Genomic DNA, 20187 nt, shown 5'->3' with positions numbered 1-20187 from the left:
TACGTCGCCACGCACCATGCGTGCGTAATGCGCATCATGCGCGCATCACGTGACGCGTAAATGATGTCGCATATGACGCCCAAGTGGGACACACCCTTAAGAATTTCATTGTCCGTCCGGGACATATGACAATAAAACACTATTGACTTGAATAAGGAAATTCAAGGTTCTTGTAAAGTTAATACAACTTTCATTAGGGATTTCAATGTACATAGGGCAAACTGAATTAGTACAAGCACCACAATGGATGAATACCTTGAATATAGATGCCTAGATCAGTTGCAACAAGAAAAAAGTGAATTAAAAGGGAACATATTAAGAGAAACCATATTAAGAGAGAATTTCACGTTAAGGTTGAAACTGATGTATCTAAATGAAGGAATGGGAGGGGCAGCTTGGCAGTGTGTAGTGGTGAACTACATTTCAAGGTATGACGAAGAAAAAATAACCTGGGGAAACACCGTGAGGCAGGCAGCATCTGTGGGTGGGGAATGAGCAGATAATGTTTTATGGTAAGGTGGGACTTCGTAATAGTGTGTCTGAAATTTTCTCACCACTAATTAACTTTTCCACAATTAAGCTATTGTTTTTCTAAAGCCTTTTTTTTGCTATGACATGTGATTTCTTAGGATTGCAACCAAGTGGGACAAAGGAATGCACAGCTAATGAAGCACGCTTGAGTTGCGTTTACCTGCGATTAGGTGCTGTCACTCAAAGTTCAGTAAAAGCTGTGAAATGAAAGATTTCAGTGATCTGTTTCAGTGTTGAATGACAAACAGATATTGGCCAGGACTTTCAACAGTCCAGAGTGTTTAATTGTCATTTGTACTGACATCAGAACAATGAAATTCTTACTTGCAGCAGCATAACAGGCCCGTAAACACAATACACATGGAGAATATATTTAACACAAAATCTCAGGTAAATGAATAACCCCAATAGTATTGCAAAAAAAAAAACCAAAGTCATGGTGCAACTAAAGACAATACATTAGGAATACTTAAGTTTCCTAATATTTTACATCCACTTGAAAGGGCAGGGAAGGCATCCAGCCTTTCTGCAGCTAGCACTATCAACTAGACAGCGCCTCTTCTGAGAATATGCTGTTATTAACCAGAATTTTTTTTGACTTCCTATCTGGAATTGTGAACCACACCTAATTTGGAACTGTTTCTTTGATACAAATTTGGTGTACAGTGCCATTCGAGAACTTCCTGACTACAGGTGCTGTCTGTACGGAGTTTGTACGTTCTCTCTGTGAGCGTATGGGTTTTCTCCGAGTTCTCCGGTTTTCTCCCACACTCCAAAGGCAGGCAGGTTTGTAGGTTATTTAGCTTCTGTAATTGTAAGTTGTCCCTAGTGTGACGGGTAGTGCAGATAGAACGGGTGATCTCTGGTTGGCATGGACTCGGTGGGCCGAAGGGTCTGTTTACATGCTGTATCTCTAAAATCTTAACATTAGAACATAGCACAGGAATAGGCCCTTTGGCCCACTATGTCTGTGCGAATATGATGCCAAAACCATCACTTGCACCCATATCCCTCCATTCTCCGCACATCCATATACCTTTTAAATACCACTAACGTATCAGCTTCAAACACCACTCCTGGAAGCACGTTCTAGGTACTCACCACCCTTTGTGTAAAAAAAGGAACGTGTGGTCCATCTCCTTTAAATGTTACCATTCTCTTTTTAGAGCCATGTCCTCTAGAATTTTAATGTTTCCATTATGGAAAAGGATTCTGACTGTCTACCCTATCTTTGTGTACTTCTATCAGATCTCCCAGCAACCTCTGGTGTTCCAACAAAAACAATCCAAGTCTGTCCAACCTCTCCCATGTAGTTAATACACCCAAATACAGGCAGCATCCTGGTAAACCTCCTCTGCACCCTTTCCTAAGCCTGCACATCCTTACAGTAATGGGGTGACCAGAACTGCATAGTATTATGTGGTCAAAGTTCTATAATGCTGCATCATGAAGTCTTATTCTGAAATCTTATAATTGTACCATGAGTGAGGGGGGATCTTATAGAAACATATAAAATTATAAAAGGACCTGACAAGCTAGATGCAGGAAAAATGTTCCCAATGTTGGGCCAGTCCAGAACCAGGGGCCACAGTCTTAGAATAAAGGGGAGGCCATTTAAGACTGAGGTGAGAAAAAGTTTTCACCCAGAGAGTTGTGAATTTATGGAATTCCCTGCCACAGAGGGCAATGGAGGCCAAGTCACTTGATGGATTAAGAGAGAGTTAGATAGAGCTCTAGGGGCTAGTGGAGTCGAGGGATATGGGGAGAAGGCAGGCACGGGTTATTGTTGGGGGACGATCAGCCATGATCACAGTGAATGGCGGTGCTGGCTCGAAGGGCCGAATGGCCCCCTGCACCTCTTTTCTATGTTTCTATGAATGCAATTTTTTGGGGTGGAAAAAATAAAAGAGGAAGATTAACATTTGGATAAATTCCACAATCTCAATTTGTATGAAAACAAAAATGATTTCACGAAAATAATGTCCAAATATAAATTGTAACAAATCATTTAAGCACTAAAGGCCAATGTTTGAAACTTTAGGATGGGAATAAGGAGGTGCCAGGTAGCTCTCTTATACTCAAGGAATAATGAATTCTGAAATAACTTGTCAGGGATAATAATTTGAGATGAAAATATAAGTGAATTCAAGAGAGAACTATTTTTCCTTTAAGAGTAAGAAAGGATCGAGGTATTTACTGGAAGGTGGGGCACTGAGTTAATCTATATCAAGCATAAGGCAAATTTGATAACAATTCTTTTGTTCTTCAAAATTAACAACTTTTCTTTCTTTCAAAGATGCCCGAGAAAGCGATGTTCTCCAAGAAAGCCAAGGATGGACACGACCTGAATGGATTTGAAATGTACATCTTCCACTGTGTGACCGTTTTCTGCTTTTCCTGAGAAGACATGAACTGCAGATAGTGACTTTGGAGAAATGTCGATGGCAACTGCCTGCACGGCAGAGGTGATGCCATCACAAAATGCCAGCCGCTACTTCAGCTACACACTGGAAAGCCACACGGTGGAGGCCTTTAAAATAATGAATGAGATACGTCTAAATAAGCAACTCTGCGATGTGACACTCAGGGTGAAGCACAATACTCTGGAAGAGGAATTTGTTGCACACAAGATCGTTCTTGCTTCCTGTAGCCCTGTTTTCAAGGCCATGTTTACCAATGGCTTGAAAGAATGTGGAATGGAGGTGATACCCATTGAGGGTATCCACCCTAAAGTCATGCAGCGTTTGATTGAGTTTGCATACACTGCCAGTATTACGGTGGGAGAGAAATGTGTGCTGCACGTTATGAATGGAGCAGTTATGTACCAGATAGATAGCGTTGTGAAAGCATGCTGCGAATTCCTGGTGGAGCAATTGGATCCAAGTAATGCCATTGGTATCGCCTCATTTGCAGAGCAAATTGCCTGCCTTGAGTTGAGTCAAAAGTCCAGAGAGTATATATACCTGCACTTTAGTGAGGTAGGTACAAATATTGGTTATTTAAAATTTTGTATGGGTCAATGAGATTTACCTGGTGCTTTTGGAACATAGTAATAAGAGGAGGCCATTAAGCCTATTGTTTGCTCCATCACTTGGATCACAGCTGATTAGTGAACTTCTGCTCGAAGGTGTGCCTCCAAAATGCTACTTCGATATAATGCGATCATTGAATTAGGAAACACTATTTGTATTAAATGGGCTGAATCAATTGTAACCAATTTCTTTCAGGAACCTGAGAACCACTTAAATTACTTTGAAATTGTGCAGAAATAAAGCTCTCGGGTGGGGAGGGGGGGGGGGGGGGGGGGGGGGGAGAAATGTTTCTGTGCAAACCCCCGAAAGTAATCAAACACTATTGTCTGCTAAGAACACAACATGGAGCAGCACAGTGGTGTAGCTGGTATAGCTGGCTGCCTCACAACGCCAGAGACTTGGGTTCAATCCTGGACTGGAGTTGCTCCGGTTTCTTCCCACATCCTGAAACATAGGTTAATTGGCCTCCAAAAATAGCCCCTAAAATAATGTGTAGAGGGAGTGGATGCAAAAGTGAGATAACAGAACTGGTGTGAACGGGTGATCAATGCTTGGTGTGGACTCGGTGGGCCGAAGGGCATGTTTCCATGCTGTATCTTTCAAACAATTTTTAAAAACCTCCTTTAATGTGGAAGGCATTTGAACCTGGCAAACAATCTCCTCTATTGACACTTGTGCAAAATTACTCTATTAAACACTCTTTTCCCCAATGGCACCATTATTTTTATAACAATATTTTCTATAGCATGAGGTTTCTTAGGAATACAACTATTGTGTTATAGCAGAACTCATTGTACCTGGATTCCATTTAACCACTCTCTCTTAAATACTTTGGTACTAGCTTGAATTGAATTTACTGGTTTTGAAACTTTCAAATGGTTCACAACTACATATCTCAAAAAAGGTATGTGTTTGGGTTTTGGGGTGGTTAGTGCAAAAAGCAAGCCTAGTTATTAAATTTCCAACATTTATTAATGCCTTCTGGTTGCAGTCATCAATAATCAGCCACTGACATCTGATAAAGAAACATCCTGAGTACTGAGGTTGCATGGATGATGCATCGTGCATGTTTGGGTCATCAGAACAGAGAAGCTGAGTTGGTTGCAATTTTAAAATCAAATCTGAGTCCTGAATTCTGTCACATGACCTTTTGGCAGGTTAGTTAGGAAGGATGACATTGCATTTATTACTGGAGGGACAAGTTACATAGAAACATAGAAATTAGCTGCAGGAGTAGGCCATTCGGCCCTTCGAGCCTGCACCGCCATTCAATATGATCATGGCTGATCATCCAACTTGGTATCCCGTACCTGCCTTCTCTCCATACCCTCTGATCCCCTTAACCACAAGGGCCACATCTAACTCCCTCTTAAATATAGCCAATGAACTGCCCTCAACTACCCTCTGTGGCAGAGAGTTCCAGAGATTCACCACTCTCTGTGTGAAAGTTTTTCTCATCTCGGTTTTAAAGGATTTCCCCCTTATCCTTAAGCTGTGACCCCTTGTCCTGGACTTCCCCAACATCAGGAACAATCTTCCTGCATCTAGGCTGTCCAACCCCTTAAGAATGTTGTAAGTTTCTATAAGATCCCCTCTTAATCTCCTAAATTCTAGAGAGTATAAACCAAGTCTATCCAGTCTTTCTTCATAAGACAATCCTGACATCCCAGGAATCAGTCTGGTGAACCTTCTCTGCACTCCCTCTATGGCAATAATGTCCTTCCTCAGATTTGGAGACCAAAACTGTACGCGATACTCCAGGTGTGGTCTCACCAAGACCCTGTACAACTGCAGTAGAACCTCCCTGCTCCTATACTCAAATCCTTTTGCTATGAAAGCTAACATACCATTCACTTTCTTCACTGCCTGCTGCACCTGCATGCCTACTTTCAATGACTGGTGTACCATGACACCCAGGTCTTGCTGCATCTCCCCCTTTCCCAATTGGCCACCATTTAGATAATAGTCTGCTAAGACCGTTAGAATACTCTTCACTTGCCTGGGTGAGTGAAACTCCTCCAGTGCTGAAAGCTCAATATCATTCTGGATGCAGCAGCCTGGGTCATTGACAAGGCTTCTACCAGGGTAATGTTCATACCCGGGCATTGACCTGCCTACACTATTTTGAAGGCACTTCCAAAATCAGTGCCTTTTGCCACAAGAAGGATAAGAATTAAAAGTAGCAGGTTCATGGGAATACCAACAATCACAAGTTATCCTTTTGCAAATATCTTCAGTTTCTTCATGGTTATTGGGTCTAAATCCTTGAACTCTACCCGACACCAGAAGCATTGTAGTTGTCCTATAAAGCAGCTTGCTTCTCACTTCTCTGTAGTGATAAATGCAATATTCAAATTTGTTAATGATTTTATTTTTTTTTTAAGTAATGATAAGCTTGAAACTACTGAATTATTCTGATGCTTAGGTTGCATTTTTTTGGGGAACTAATCTGATGTCCATAATCTTATTTGGCCTTGATGTGGGATTATCTATGGTAATATTGTTCACTTTTTCAACACTCTTCGCTGAAATGGCATTTGGTTATTTTCACCATCTTCCCAAATTAGGTATGTTGACCTTGCCAGATATATATACATGTCTGGACCTGAAACGTCACCCATTCCTTCTCTCCAGAGATGCTGCCAGTCCTGCTGAGTTACTCCAGCATTTTGTCCATCTTCGGTGTAAACCAGCTTCTGCAGTTCCTTCTTGCATATAAATGCATATCTTGTCAGATTTAACATAAAGAGTAGGACATATCATTTATATGTCCATACATTATGGGCTAAGACAAATGTTTCTCCATATTGGCACATCTATCAAATGTCTGGAGTGGCAGATTAAATGCATTCTTTGCAAAATAAATTATTTCCTGCCCCTTTTCCTGATTTGCCTTGTCCAACAACATACAAACAGGTAGGAATAGCTATGAATACCGAATCAACAGCACAAAAATCAAGCGACTTAATTGATCTGAAAATTCATTTTATTATTATAATAATAATAACTTTATTTGGATAGTAGTTTTCATAAAATTGAATTCAACCCAAATGCTTTGCACAAAAACAAAAAAACAATTTAAAACAGTAAGGACATAGACAGCTAATCGCATAAAAATCACAGATTTATATAAAAAAATATAAAATAAAAGAATAAAAAAAGGAGTGTAAAAAGACAAAAAACAAAAGCACTGAGGTTAAATACAGAGTCCCATATACTATATGAGCACACAAGTTGCTGAAGGGTATGCTGAAATAAATACAATAAAGGTATTTTTTACAATGTCAGAAGAAGAAGTAAAGTCAGTTAAAAGCTTGATTGAAAAGATAGGTTTTTAGCTGCCATTATAAAAATGTTATTTAATGATCAACTGATTAAAACAGTTTCATAAAATATTGCATAAAGATAAATAATTGAATGTTTTGCAAACAATCTAATTCGATTTGTCTTGAGCAACAAGGCTTCTATTTTTTTTTTTACCTTTTGGCTACATCTGTGCAGCTATTCCCAATTCCCAATTTCCTTTCCATTTCCGCTATTAAACTGTCAAATATCTGATGTCTGCCTTACTAGTGCCAGCTACTACTAATTCTGGACTTGAATCAAAGTTTTAAATTGCATCCATGAACTGGGGAAAAAATAAGGACAACTCGTTAGGCTAGAGTAGAACAGTTCAATAATGCAAAAAGGAGCTATCTTTTAATTAAAAAATAATGTGTGGAGAGTGGGAGTAGATGTGGGGAATAGGATTTGAAGACTCCAATTGATCATGCATTGACTTTGGAATCACCACCCTTGGTCTTGCTAAGCCTGTTCATCCCTTTATTGTGATACCTGTCATGTTGTTCTCAAAAAGCCAGATTTCTTTGGCACAACATGAGCAGCAAAATTATCATTTACAATGCACTGTGGAACCCCGATCCCCAAAACGCTTCCACGAACTCCTCCAGAGTCTCGACCCAGAGTCCTTCCGAAGATGCCATCTATCCCGCTGAGTTACTCCAACTTTTTGTGTCTATCCAGGGTTCAAAGTTATGATGAGCATTTAATTGCTCTGGGATTTTAAAGCTCTTTTAAAAAATCAAGTAATCAAGTAAATTTCGCACTTTTTAAAGAAAATAAAACAAATTTAACGTAGAACTGAGTTTTTTTTTAGAATGGCTTGCCCTTTCCGTGGCAGCAGTAAAGGAAGCAATCCGCGATGAAAGTGATACAGCATCTGAGCTGGTTTTTTCATTTTCCGCCCCAACATTAATGGAAAGGATCGTTAGCAAGACACCACTTTGCTGCTGTTGCTTCCTTCAGAGAAGCAAGCTGACACATTTGCATTCCAAACCTATTAATGAGCTCCAGACTAGAATAAATTCTGAACATCTGCATTTTGTTTTGACGGTGTGTGTGTGTAGACGTTCCCTTTATCAATAACATCTGGACATTAAACTAAAGAGGAAAAGGGGGGGGGGGAATAAACAGGAAGAGATGGCACCAAAGAAAATGTCACCATTTGTTTGTGTCTAATGTTTACAGTGATGATTGAATACTTGGGCAGCTTGTTGTAGAACAGCAACGAGTATCTCTGCTTTAAAGGAGTATTCCTATATTTCCATCTCCATTTGTTTTTTTTTAATTGAAAAAGTAAGTGTGAGGATTGTGATCATTATTTATACCTGGAATTGGTTGGAGTAGATAGGACTTATTTACTGAAAATCTTTGTATCCCCATGAAGCTAAAGCTGGATTTAAATCCAAGTTCCTAAGCTGTAAGATCATGTCAAGCTTTCTTTACCTTTCCCAATTGATTTTTGTATTGAAGTGTATTACTATGATACCTCTTCAGTTTCAATGGTATTTTGCGGAATGTAACATTCCATGAGTAAACCTGTGGGAGCAGATGATTTATTTTTACTGAATTGGGAGTTGTACAAAGGCTCAATAGATCTAGTAGATGTGAACGCTACAAGAATGTTCTACGCGCTTTTAATGCTGAGAACCTGTCACTAAAGCACCAGTCTGACCTCATTTAAAAGTGGAGAGAGTTATTTGAAAGAGAGAGGGGAGAAGGAACAGAGAGTATTGGCACTAAAGAGGATCTTTAATGTGAAGTATCTTCTTCCATTACCCATTCCAAAAGCTCAGCAGTAAGGGGAAAGACACCAAATCATTTTTTTAAAGTGTGCTAATTAAGATTGGAGTGTGAAGGTGTATTATTTCTCAGAATAATTTGTATAAAGATGTGTTGAACTCTTCCTGCAATTACTAGAAGTTTGTTTCAAAACTACCACATTTTTATAATTTTTTAAAGATAAGTATTTTATGAAAAGTGATCAAATAAAGTTAAATAGGAATAATATTTTACAAGAGCTATGCTTCACTATCTTCCCAAGAGGTAACACAATTCTACTGCATTTTTCTAATAGGTAGCAAAACAAGAGGAGTTCTTCAACCTCACTCAGTGCCAATTGGTCAGCCTGATCAGCCGAGATGAATTGAACGTGCGTTGTGAATCTGAAGTCTATCATGCTTGCATCGAGTGGGTGAAATATGATCCTGAGAACAGACATCCATACGTACATGCATTATTAAATGCAGTGAGGTGCCATTCTCTCACCCCAAACTTCCTGAAAACTCAACTGCAGAAGTGCGAAATACTCCAAATGGATTCCAAGTGCAAAGATTACCTCGTGGAAGTCTTTAAGGAGCTGACACTGCACAAACCGACCAAGGCATGTCCCTGCCGGTCTCCGAACGTTCCTCAGTTAATGTACACCGCAGGGGGCTATTACCGACAGTCGCTGAATTTTCTGGAAGCCTACAATCCTCTGGAGAACTGCTGGATCCGATTGACGGACATGCCGATGCCTCGGAGTGGTTTAGCAGCCTGCACGGTGCATGGGCTTCTCTATGCAGTCGGAGGCAGAAACAACTCGCCAGACGGCAACACCGATTCAGATGCTTTGGATTGTTACAATCCTATGAACAATCAGTGGTCCCCCCGCACACCAATGAATGTTCCCAGGAACAGAGTTGGAGGAGGAGTGATTGATGGCCTGATCTATGCTGTTGGTGGGTCTGAAGGCTGCATCCATCACAATTCTGTGGAAAGGTTTGAGCTACATTTCATGAGATATATTTATTTATTTTTCTGCGTCCTTTTCCGCTCTCCCCACTCGCGCTCTCCTCAATCTGAGACTTCTGAATCTTAATGCAACGTCTGGTGTCCCTGCTGCTTATCTCAGCAGTAGACTACCGTGAGCAAGTGAGCACTTGTGTGTACGACTACATCGTAACATAGCGCATTACCAAGTTCTACACCCCAAGATAGAGGAAAAGATAGAAAACAAACATATTTGTCGATAATTACTCAATGCTCATTTGGACACCATTCCAATAGCTTAATGCCTTTGTTTGGTAAAATGACCTGCAGTTGTGTTGGTAATTTGAAAGTACTGTTATATGATAAGAAAACCAGTATTTGTTTTTTTTTAATATACAAAGATGCAGTACTGTCCCATTCATCCTTTTGCGTAGCAGATCAGAGAATTTAGTTTGGGATTGTAACGTGAACGTTTTGAAATGTCAAATTATAATTCTGAGTTCAAATTATTTCTGAATTGTTTTCATTCACTAACTTGGCAATGTCTCTGACTTTGCTTTAACTATGCTGAATCAACTTTTTCCAAAAAATTGGAAACTGTTAGATGTAAAATTCGGTAAAGATACTAGATCCCAACCTGGAAACGTCATCTATCCATGTTTTCTAGGGATGCTGTCTGACCCGCTGCGTTACTACAGCACTTTGTGTCCTTCTCTTAAAGATATACCAAGCCTAGTTTCTGAGGATTGTGTGGAACAGAGCTAATTGAGAAGTGATTGATGGCCTGTATTGCTGCAGGGGTAAGGCTGATCCATCACAACCAGTGTGGAAAGGTGTGAGCTACATTTCATGAGTAGATTTATTTATTTTTCTGCGTGTTTCCGCTCTCCCCACTCGCGCTCGCCTCAATCTGAGACTATGAATTTAATGCAACGTTTGGTGTCCCTGCTGCTTATCTCAGCCTACAGTATGACTACCGTGAGCAAGAAGAGCACTTGTGTGTACGACTACACCTCATGACATAGCACATGACCACCATCTACACCCCAAGATAGAGGTTGATAGAAAACAAAGCATTTGTCGATAATTACTCAATGCTCATTTGGACACCATGGGCAGCTTAATGTCTTTATTTGGTAAAAGTGACCTGCAGTTGTGTTGGTAATTTCAAAGTACCATATATCACTGAAAACCCAGTATTTTGTTTTTTTTTTTAATATACAAAGATGGTACTGTCCCATTCAGCGTAGCAGAAAAGACATTTAGTTGGGATTGTAACGTGCGTTTTGAAATGTCAAATTATAAGTTCAGTGGAATTATTTCTGAATTGTTTTCATTCTTCTAATCACTAACTTGGCAATGTCTCTGACTTTGCTTTAACTATGCTGAATCAACTTTTTCCAAAAAATTGGAAACTGTTAGATGTAAAATTCGGTAAAGATACTGGATCCCAACCCGGAAACGTCACCTATCCATGTTTTCTAGGGATGCTGTCTGACCCGCTGCGTTACTACAGCACTTTGTGTCCTTCACTTAAAGATGTATCAAGCCTAGTTTCTGAGGATTGTGTGTTTAGAGCTAATTGAGAATAATGGTGTATGTATTTGCAGGTATGATCCAGAAAAAGACCAGTGGGAGTTTGTGGCCTCCATGTCGACCAGTAGAATTGGTGTCGGTGTTGCGATCGTAAATCGCCTACTGTATGCATTCGGTGGTTTTGATGGAACCAATCGTCTCAATTCAGCCGAATGCTATCACCCTGAAGACAATAGGTGGACCACCATTGCATCAATGAACACTGTGAGAAGTGGAGCAGGTGAGCCAGTGGAGAAGATTCATCAAGTTGGGCAGGTTCTTGGGAGCGTTGACATACAGAGGGACCTTGGGCGTACATCCATACTCACTGAAATTGGCAACACAGATGGATAGAGTCGTGAAAAAGGCATTTGGGAGGCTTTTTGGCTTCATGGGCTGAGGCACTGAGTGAGTTGGGATGTTAAGTTGCAATCAAAACTGGACCGCATGCGAAATGTGGTGTACCGTCTGGTTGCCACATGTCAGGTTCACTAGGACGTTGCCTGATGTGGAGGGTTATGGTTATAAGGAGAGTTTGGTTTGGTTCTCACTTGAACATGGAAGGCTGCGGGACAACATTCAGAGGTTTAAACAATCAGGCACAGATAGGATAGATGGTCAGAATCTTTTTTTACCAGGGCAAGGAAGTCTAGAACAAGTGGGCTCTGGTTTACAGTGAGAGGGAAGAAATTCAAAGGAAATCTGAGGGATAGGTTTTTCACACAGAATGGTACTGGAATTAGCAGGCGGTTATCTGGAACAAGCTGCCAGAGGACGTGGTAGAGGCAAATATGATTACCAGGTAACTAGAGGAGAATGGCATAGACGGATACAGACCTAATGCAGGCATAGGATCAGCATAGATAGGCATCACAATCGGCATGCACAGTGTGTGCCAAAAGGGTCACTTTCTATGCTGTATGATTCCATGAAGTTTAAAACTACTCCTTGGAAAAGGAAGGATCGTAATGGAATAGTAAATAAACAGAGCAGTGTGGAATTTAGCCTTTCAAAGATTACAAGAGAGGACTGCTGAGGTGGCTGTACTCAATATGACATGTTGCTCAACACTTTCCTGTTGCTCTAGCCTGAGGTTAGATCGCATAGGATCCTGGGAGAGCTAGCTAACTGCATAGGCAGATCAGAGTCTGAAGAACGGTCCCGACCCGAAACGTCACCTGTCAATGTTCTACAGAGAAGCTGCCTGACCTGCTGAGATACTCCAGCACTATGTCCTTTTGTGTATTAACCAGCAACTGCAGTTCTTTGTTTCTGCAAGGAACTGAATTGATTTCATAGAAGGAAGCAGAAAATGCTGGTGAAATGTGTACTTTTGGTACACTGGCCTTCATCAGTATTGAATATGAAGTTGGTACATTATGTTATAGTTAGTAAGGCCACATTTGGAGTATTGTGTTCAGTTATGGTCACTCTGCCATAGGAAGGATGTTATTAAGCCGGGAAGAGTGCAGAGAAGATTTACGAGGATGTTGCCAGGGCTCGAGAGCCTGAACTATAGGGAAAGGTTGAGCAGGCTAGAACTATTCCTTGGGGTGCAAAAGGCTGAGGTGATCTTACAGAGGTGTATAAAATCATGAGGGGAATAGTTAGGGTGAATTCACAGTCATTTACCCAGGGTAAGGGAATTAAGAACCAGATGACATAGCTTGAGGGTGAGTGGGGCAAGATGTAATAAAAACCTGAAGGGCAACTTTTTCACTCAATGGGTGATGGGTATATGGAACAAGCTGCAAGCGGAAATAGTTGAGGTAGGTACTCTTTAGGTAGCATTTAAAGGATATTTGGGCAGATAAATAGATAGTAACGGTTTTGAGAAATATTGACCAAACACAGAGACAATGTGACCAACTAGATGGGGAACTTGGCCGGCATGGACAAGGGGCCTAAGGGCCTGTTTTCATGCTGTATGATTCCATGACTCCGGTGAAGGTCTACAGCTAAATCATGTCAATTGCATTGAAATGGTTCGCCAAACAAATGTATTTTTTGCCAGATTAAATCAATCGTGATGCATTCACAATTTCCAACTATGACACTAAAAGAAAGAAAATGGGGAGTGGATAAAAATATGAACTGGGTCAAGGTAAAGAATTTTGTGTGTTTGCGTTTAGGTATCTGTGCGGTAAACAACTCTGTCTATGCAATCGGAGGATATGATGGCGTCAATCAGCTGAACAGTGTGGAGCGATACGATATTGAGTTGAACAACTGGACATGTTTAGTACCAATGAAGCATAAGCGGAGCGCTCTCGGAGTGACTGTCTATCAGGGCAAAATCTATGTGCTCGGTAAGTTTGAATATTGAACCACTTTGTTCCCACAGTTTTGCTTTCAATGCGAGGGGCATTGTGGATAAAGCTGATGAACCTGGATCAGTGCTTGGGATTATGATGTGTTGTGGCCATTGCAGAAACTTGTTTGCGAGAGGGACACCACCTGCAGCTCAACGTGCCAGATATTTCAATATTTCAAACATGATAGAGAAGGGAGGTAAAAGAGGTGGAGGAGTTTCTTCACTAATCAGGGAGAATGTCACAGTACTACTCAGAGAGGACATACTGGGAGGGTGTGTTAACTGAGGCATTATTGGTTGAGCTCAAAAATAAGAAAGGAGGAATTACTCTAAATGGGATTACATTACAGACCACCCAATAGCCAGCCATGTAGACAGGTTAAGGAAGGATGCAAGAACCACAGGGTTGTTAGACTTTAACTCCCTAATATTGACTGGGACTTACTCAGGGCAAGAGCGTTAGATGGGGCAGAATTTGTTCAGTGTATCCAAGGAGGTTTCCGTAAAGAGTTTATGGCGATTCCAACTCGAGGAGGGTCCATACTGGACCTTGTATTGGGAAACAAGCCTGGTCAGATTACTGGTGACACGGTGGAAGCGCATTTTGGGACTAGTGTTCACAGCTCCATAGATTTTAAGATTGTTTTGAATAGGGACAGGTCGGGATGTTTGGGGGTAGGTAATTCATTGGGGAAAGGCAGGTTACAATGTCATTAGGCAAGTTCAAAGTAGGGAAGTGGGCAATAAGAAGGACCTTAAAGGGCTATGAAATGTCACTGATGAGAACGGTGAGAAAAATCCCACGGCTCTTTAACATGTTAAGAACACAAAGGTGAATGTAAGGAGAAAGTATACAGTTAATGGCAGGACCCTTAACAGCATTGGAGTCCAAGTTCTTAGCTGACTGAAGGTGGCAGCACAAATAGATAGGGTGGTAAAGAAGGTGCATAGTATGCTTGTCTTGATTGCTAGGGGCATTGAATATGAGAGTCAGGAAGATGTGATGTAGCTCTATAGGACTTTGTTTAGGCTGCATTTGGAGCACCGTGTGAAGTTCTGGTCACCCCATTACACAGTGACCTCCATAATGTTTGGGACCAAGACCCATCATTTATTTATTTGTCTCTGTACTCCACAATTTGATATTTGTAATAGAAAAAAAATCACGTGTGTTTAAAGTGCACATTGTCAGATTTTAATAAAGGCCATTTTTATACATTTTGGTTTCACCATGTAGAAATGACAGCAGTGTCTATACATAGTCCCCCCCTCCCCATTTCAGGGCACCATAGCAATGTAATGTAAATGAAAGTAGTCATGTTTAGTATTTTGTTGCATATCCTTTGCATGTCTTGACTGCTTGAAGTCTGCAATTCATGGACATCACCAGTTGCTGGGTGTCTTCTCTGGTGATGCTCTGCCAGGCCTGTATTGCTGCCATCTTTAGCTTATGCTTGTTTTGAGGGCTAGTCCCCTTCAGTTTCTATTCATCATATAAAAGACATGATCAATTGGGTTCAGATCGGGTGATTGACTTGGCCACTCAAGAATTGACCATTTTTTAGCTTGGAAAAACTCCTTTGTTGCTTTAGCAGTATGTTTGGGATCATTGTCTTGCTGTAGAATGAACCGCCGGCCAATGAGTTTTGAGGCATTTGTTTGAACTTGAGCAGATAGGATGTGTCTATACACATCAGAATTCATTATGCTACTACCATCAGTAGTTGTATCATCAATGAAGATAAGTGAGCCAGTACCTTCAGCAGCCATACATGCCCAGGCCACAACACCCCCACCACTGTGTTTCACAGATAAGGTGGTATGCTTTGGATCGTGGGCAGTTCTTTCTCTCCTCCATGCTTTGCTCTTGCCATCACTCTGATATAAGTTAATCTTCGTCTCATCTGTCCACAAGACCTTTTTCTAGAACTATGGTTGCTCTTTTAAATACTTCTTCGCAAACTGTAACCTGGCCATCCTATTTTTGCAGCTAGCCAGTGGTTTGTATCTTGCAGTGTAGCCTCTGTATTTCTGTTCACAAAGTCTTCTGTGGACAGTGGTCATTGACAAATCGACACCTGATTCATGAAGAGTGTTTCTGATCTGTTGGACAGGTGTTTGGGGTTTTCCTTTATTATAGCGAGAATTCTTCTGTCATCAGCTGTGGAGGTCTTCCTTGGCCTGCCAGTCACTTTTCGATTAGTAAGCTCACCAGTGCTGTCTTTCTTCTTAATGATGTTCCAAACAGTTGGTTTTGGTAAGCCTAAGGTTTGGCTGACGTCTCTAACAGTTTTAAAGCCCGTCCCACGGTACGAGTTCATTCCAAGAGCTCTCGCGAGTTTGCCCTGATTTGAACTCGGAGATTTACGGTAATGGCCACTCGTCCGTACTCGGGGCTCTCGTGGACATTTTGCAACATGTTGAAAAATCTTCACGTCTTCCCGTGCTTACCTGCCGTTAGCGAGTCTTCCCGAGTACCTGCTGTTAGCGTTACGAGCCGCTAAGGGACGTCCCTGAGCTCCAACATACCCGCTGCGTTCATTCTCCGTGCTTACCACTAGTTTGATTTTTTTTAAACCCAGGAGAGCTCTTGGAATGAACTCGCACCGTGAGCCAGGGCTATTAATCTTGTTACACAAAAAAGCTGGAGAAACTCAGCGGGTGCAGCAGCATCTATGGAGCGAAGGAAATAGGCAACGTTTCGGGCCGAAACCCTTCTTCAGTCTGAAGAAGGGTTTCGGCCCGAAACGTTGCCTATTTCCTTCGCTCTGTAGATGCTGCTGCACCCGCTGAGTTTCTCCACCTTTTTTGTGTAACCTTCGATTCTCCAGCATCTGCAGTTCCCACTTAAACACTATTAATCTTGTTTCTCAGTCTCAAAATGGCTGCTTTGACTTTCATTGGCACAACTTTGGTCCACATGTTGATAAACAGCAATAAAGTTTCCAAAGGAAACTTGATGGAAAGACTGGAGGAAAGACTAGGTGCTGAGAGCTCTTATACCTGCATTAAGGAGGTAATTAAACACACCTGAGCAATCACAAATGTCTGTGAAGCCATGCGTCCCAAACATTATGGTGCCCTGAAACGGGGGACTATGTATAAACACAGCTGTAATTTCTGCATGGTGAAACCAAAATGTGTAAAAATGGCCTTTAATAAAATCTGACAATGTGCACTTTAACCACATGTGAGTTTTTTTCTATTACATTCTCTAACTGTGGAGTACAGAGGCAATCTTTGCCCCAAACATTATGGAGGGCACTGTAGCTCTATAGGACTTTGTTTCGGCTGCATTTGGAGTACCGTGTAAAGTTCTGGTCACCCCATTACAGGAAAGATGTGGAAGCTTTAGACAGGGTGCAGAGGAGGTTTACCAGAATGTTATCTGGATTTGAGATTTTCAGCTACAGGGAGAGGTTCGATAGACTTGGACTACACTCTCTGCAATGTCAGAGGCAGAGGTGAGATGTGATAGAAGTGTATAAAGTTGTGAGAGGCATAGATAGGGTAGACAGTCAGAACCTTTTTCTCAGGGTGGAAATGTCCTATTCTTGAGGGCATACCTATAAGGTGAGGGGGAAATGTTTAATGGAGATGTGCAGGGCAAAGGTTTTGTGCAATTAGTAGTGGTAGGTACCTGGAACCCAATGCCAGGGGTGGTGGTGGAGGTTTTTAGAAAGGCACAAGGAAGTGCAGGGAATATAGCGATAGGGATCAGATGAGGCAGATGAGTTCAGATTAACTTGGCATCACATTTGGCACAAACATTGTGGGCCTAAATGCCCATTCCTGTCTACTCTTCTATGTTCTAATCCTGTCTGAGCTCCCCCACGCAATGGAACTACGCCTTGTTTCATGAAGTTGTGGTTGACTGTTTATGCTGTAAGATCATTAAGCCTTCCCATTTGCTTTCTCATCAAAACCCCAATTTTCCTCTGCAAGTCATCTCGCTGAAATCTGAAGTTTCATTTACATATTTTTTTTAAATGGCACATGGTTCTTGATATGCAGAGGGATAAAGAAGATATACTTTCTGCTCTTTCTGAAGTGCACTGGTTGTGGCAGACAAATTCCTTTTGAATTGTGCATTTTGCTAGAATATTTTTGATATGGCTAAAGAATAAAAATAAATGAAAGAACCAGAATAACCTCCCTGCTCTCCATGCATACAAGTTGGGATCAATTCCATTCATCTTGAGCAAGTAAATAACCATGGTTTAACATTTCAACAAGGAGAAGATGCTTCCAAGAATTCAATCTCCTTCCTCCGCTCTGACTGTAGTGTCTGCCTTGATTCTGTGCTGAATTCAGCATTGATTCCTGATCTTAGCTTATTATTCACGGTACTAGGACAAAGATGTCCAAAATATGTAATTTAATTCATTCTATCAAAACAAACATGACGTGTTCTCATTCAAGAGCATGCCATTTTGCACACTGAGAGGAGGTAATAAGATCATGTGATAGGAGTAGAATTAGGCCATTCGGCCCATCAAGTCTACTCTGCCATTTAATCATGGCTGATCCACCTCTCCCTCCTAACCCCATTCTCCTGCCTTCTCTCCATAACCTCTGACACCTGTACTAATCAAAAATCTATCTATCTACTGACTTGGCCTCTGTGGCAAAGAATTCCACAGATTCACCGCACTCTGACTAAAGACATTTCTCCTCATCTCCTTCTTAAAAGAATGTCCTTGAATTCTGAGGCTGTGTCCTAGACTCTCCCACTAGTGGAAACATCCTCTCCACATCCACTCTATCCATGTCTTTCACTATTCTGTGTGTTTCAATGAGGTTCCCCCTTCATTCTTCTAAACTCCAGCGAGTACAGGCCCTGTGCTGACAAATACTCATCGTAGACTAACCTACTCATTCCTGAGATCATTCTTGTAAACCTCCTCTGGACCCTCTACAGAGCCAGCACATCCTTCCTCGGATATGGTGCCCAAAATTGCTCACAATATTCCAAATGCGACCTGACCAGCACTTAATAGAGCCTCAGCATTACATCCTTGTTTTTGTATTCTGTCTACTTGGGGATACAAAGAAATTGCAGGAATATTAAGTGTAAGTGGGTGTAATCTGTGTATGCTTTAACTTTATATTTGTTCATAGGTGGCTACGATGGACAAGATTTTCTCAGTAGTGTGGAGAGCTTCGATCCAGACACTGGGCAATGGACAGAAGTGACAGAAATGACCTCTGGGAGGAGTGGTGTTGGTGTTGCTGTCACTATAGAACCGTGCAACTTGGCTATGTGCTAATGTTCCTGATCTCCGGGTCAACCTCAATCTTAACAATTCTCTTGGACTTTCTGCAGTGATCATCTTTTTTAAAAGACTTTACCAGCACTTTGGTGCAAATACCATTTTCAAATATTGAGGGCTTTTTGCACTTGTTTTTTCTGTAAATCGGAAGAAAATTTATATGAACTACCACAATTTGACATTTAATAACTGAAAAGGAACATAACATTTCTGAAGCCCACAACCAATGCGATTAGAGATTTTAATGAATACATGTTAGATATTCACAGGTGGGTTTGTGTTGCAGGCCTTGCCTTGCGTACCAATCTGAAATCTACAGTGTTTATCACCTATTCCCAAAGACAATTTCCATGTTCTAATGAGGATGGCATCTTGTAACAATATGCTAATTACTTAAATTAATTAACTTTGATATTTGCAATTACCCACTTCTTGAACAGCATGCACTAAATAACTGTAATAGGCGGGCATATGGTAGTAAATTGGAGCAGAAGTCTGGCTGCTCCGTGTATAAGTGCAGAATCCAGGTCGGATTACATCAGCTGCAGAGAGCTGGAGGAGGAGGAGCAGGGGGATGGGCACTGGAGCAAACATCCATTTAAAAGATTTTCTCTCTGAACATTACATCTGGTTCTCTTGTGCTGTGTTGAGAAGGGGAGGTGTCATTTATCTGCGGCTGTTTCCCTGGCCATACCACTTTATTTTGCACTAGTACTTGGGTAAAAACATCCCCAAAAAAGTAATTGAATCCATTCTAACAAAATGAACATCGTTGACTTAATTTCTAAGACAGTATTTTTAATAAAATGTGTTCACTTTAATAAACATTGTATTTAATAAATAGACTGTAATGCAGTGGTCTCCTTTATTTCACAGAATGCTCTTTTCCTGAGAGTGACCAGTCACATTTGTGCAGATTTTTAGGTAGCTTGCGTTTTTATTGGTTTTTTACCAAGTATCAATTTAGCTGCCAAAACCAGGGTTGTGAATATTTGATTACTTGGATGCCATGTTACAGGGTTAGGAGTAATCTTGTTGACCATTGTGCCTCTCATTTGCCCATTGATTTAAAAAAGGGTTACTCCAACATTTTGTGTCTATCTTCAGTGTATATATAAACTCCTTATGCCCCTGACCCACTTAGGAAACCTGAACAGAAACCTCTGGAGACTTTGCGCCCCACCCAAGGTTTCCGTGCGGTTCCCGGAGGTGGCAAGAGGTTGCAGGTAGTGGAAGCAGGTAGGGAGACTGACAAAAACCTCCGGGAACCGCACGGAAACCTTGGGTGGGGCGCAAAGTCTCCAGAGGTTTCCATTCAGGTTTCCTAAGTGGGACAGGGGCATTATTATGACACAGCTTGTGTTTCCAC

At 41.2% G+C, this 20187-nt stretch overlaps 1 protein-coding gene across 2 annotated transcripts in view; it reads left to right on the top strand.

Moving 5' to 3' along the window:
• The window catches only part of keap1b (kelch-like ECH-associated protein 1b), a 49333-nt gene extending 29670 nt beyond the window's left edge, over window positions 1-19663 (top strand). For both annotated transcript variants that reach the window (XM_055642333.1, XM_055642332.1), the window contains exons 2-6: window positions 2828-3513; window positions 8984-9665; window positions 11267-11472; window positions 13364-13540; window positions 18667-19663. In XM_055642333.1, the coding sequence (XP_055498308.1) occupies window positions 2967-3513; window positions 8984-9665; window positions 11267-11472; window positions 13364-13540; window positions 18667-18815 (1761 nt within the window). In that variant the 5' untranslated portion in view covers window positions 2828-2966 and the 3' untranslated portion in view covers window positions 18816-19663. The remainder of the gene's footprint in view (window positions 1-2827; window positions 3514-8983; window positions 9666-11266; window positions 11473-13363; window positions 13541-18666) is intronic.
• Window positions 19664-20187: the final 524 nt, after the last annotated feature.

This window comes from Leucoraja erinacea, chromosome 10 (genome assembly GCF_028641065.1).
Source record: "Leucoraja erinacea ecotype New England chromosome 10, Leri_hhj_1, whole genome shotgun sequence".
In the NCBI taxonomy this organism is placed as follows: domain Eukaryota; kingdom Metazoa; phylum Chordata; class Chondrichthyes; order Rajiformes; family Rajidae; genus Leucoraja; species Leucoraja erinaceus.
The sequence above is the reverse complement of the archived record's forward strand: the minus strand, read 5'-3'. Positions and strand labels throughout refer to the sequence as shown.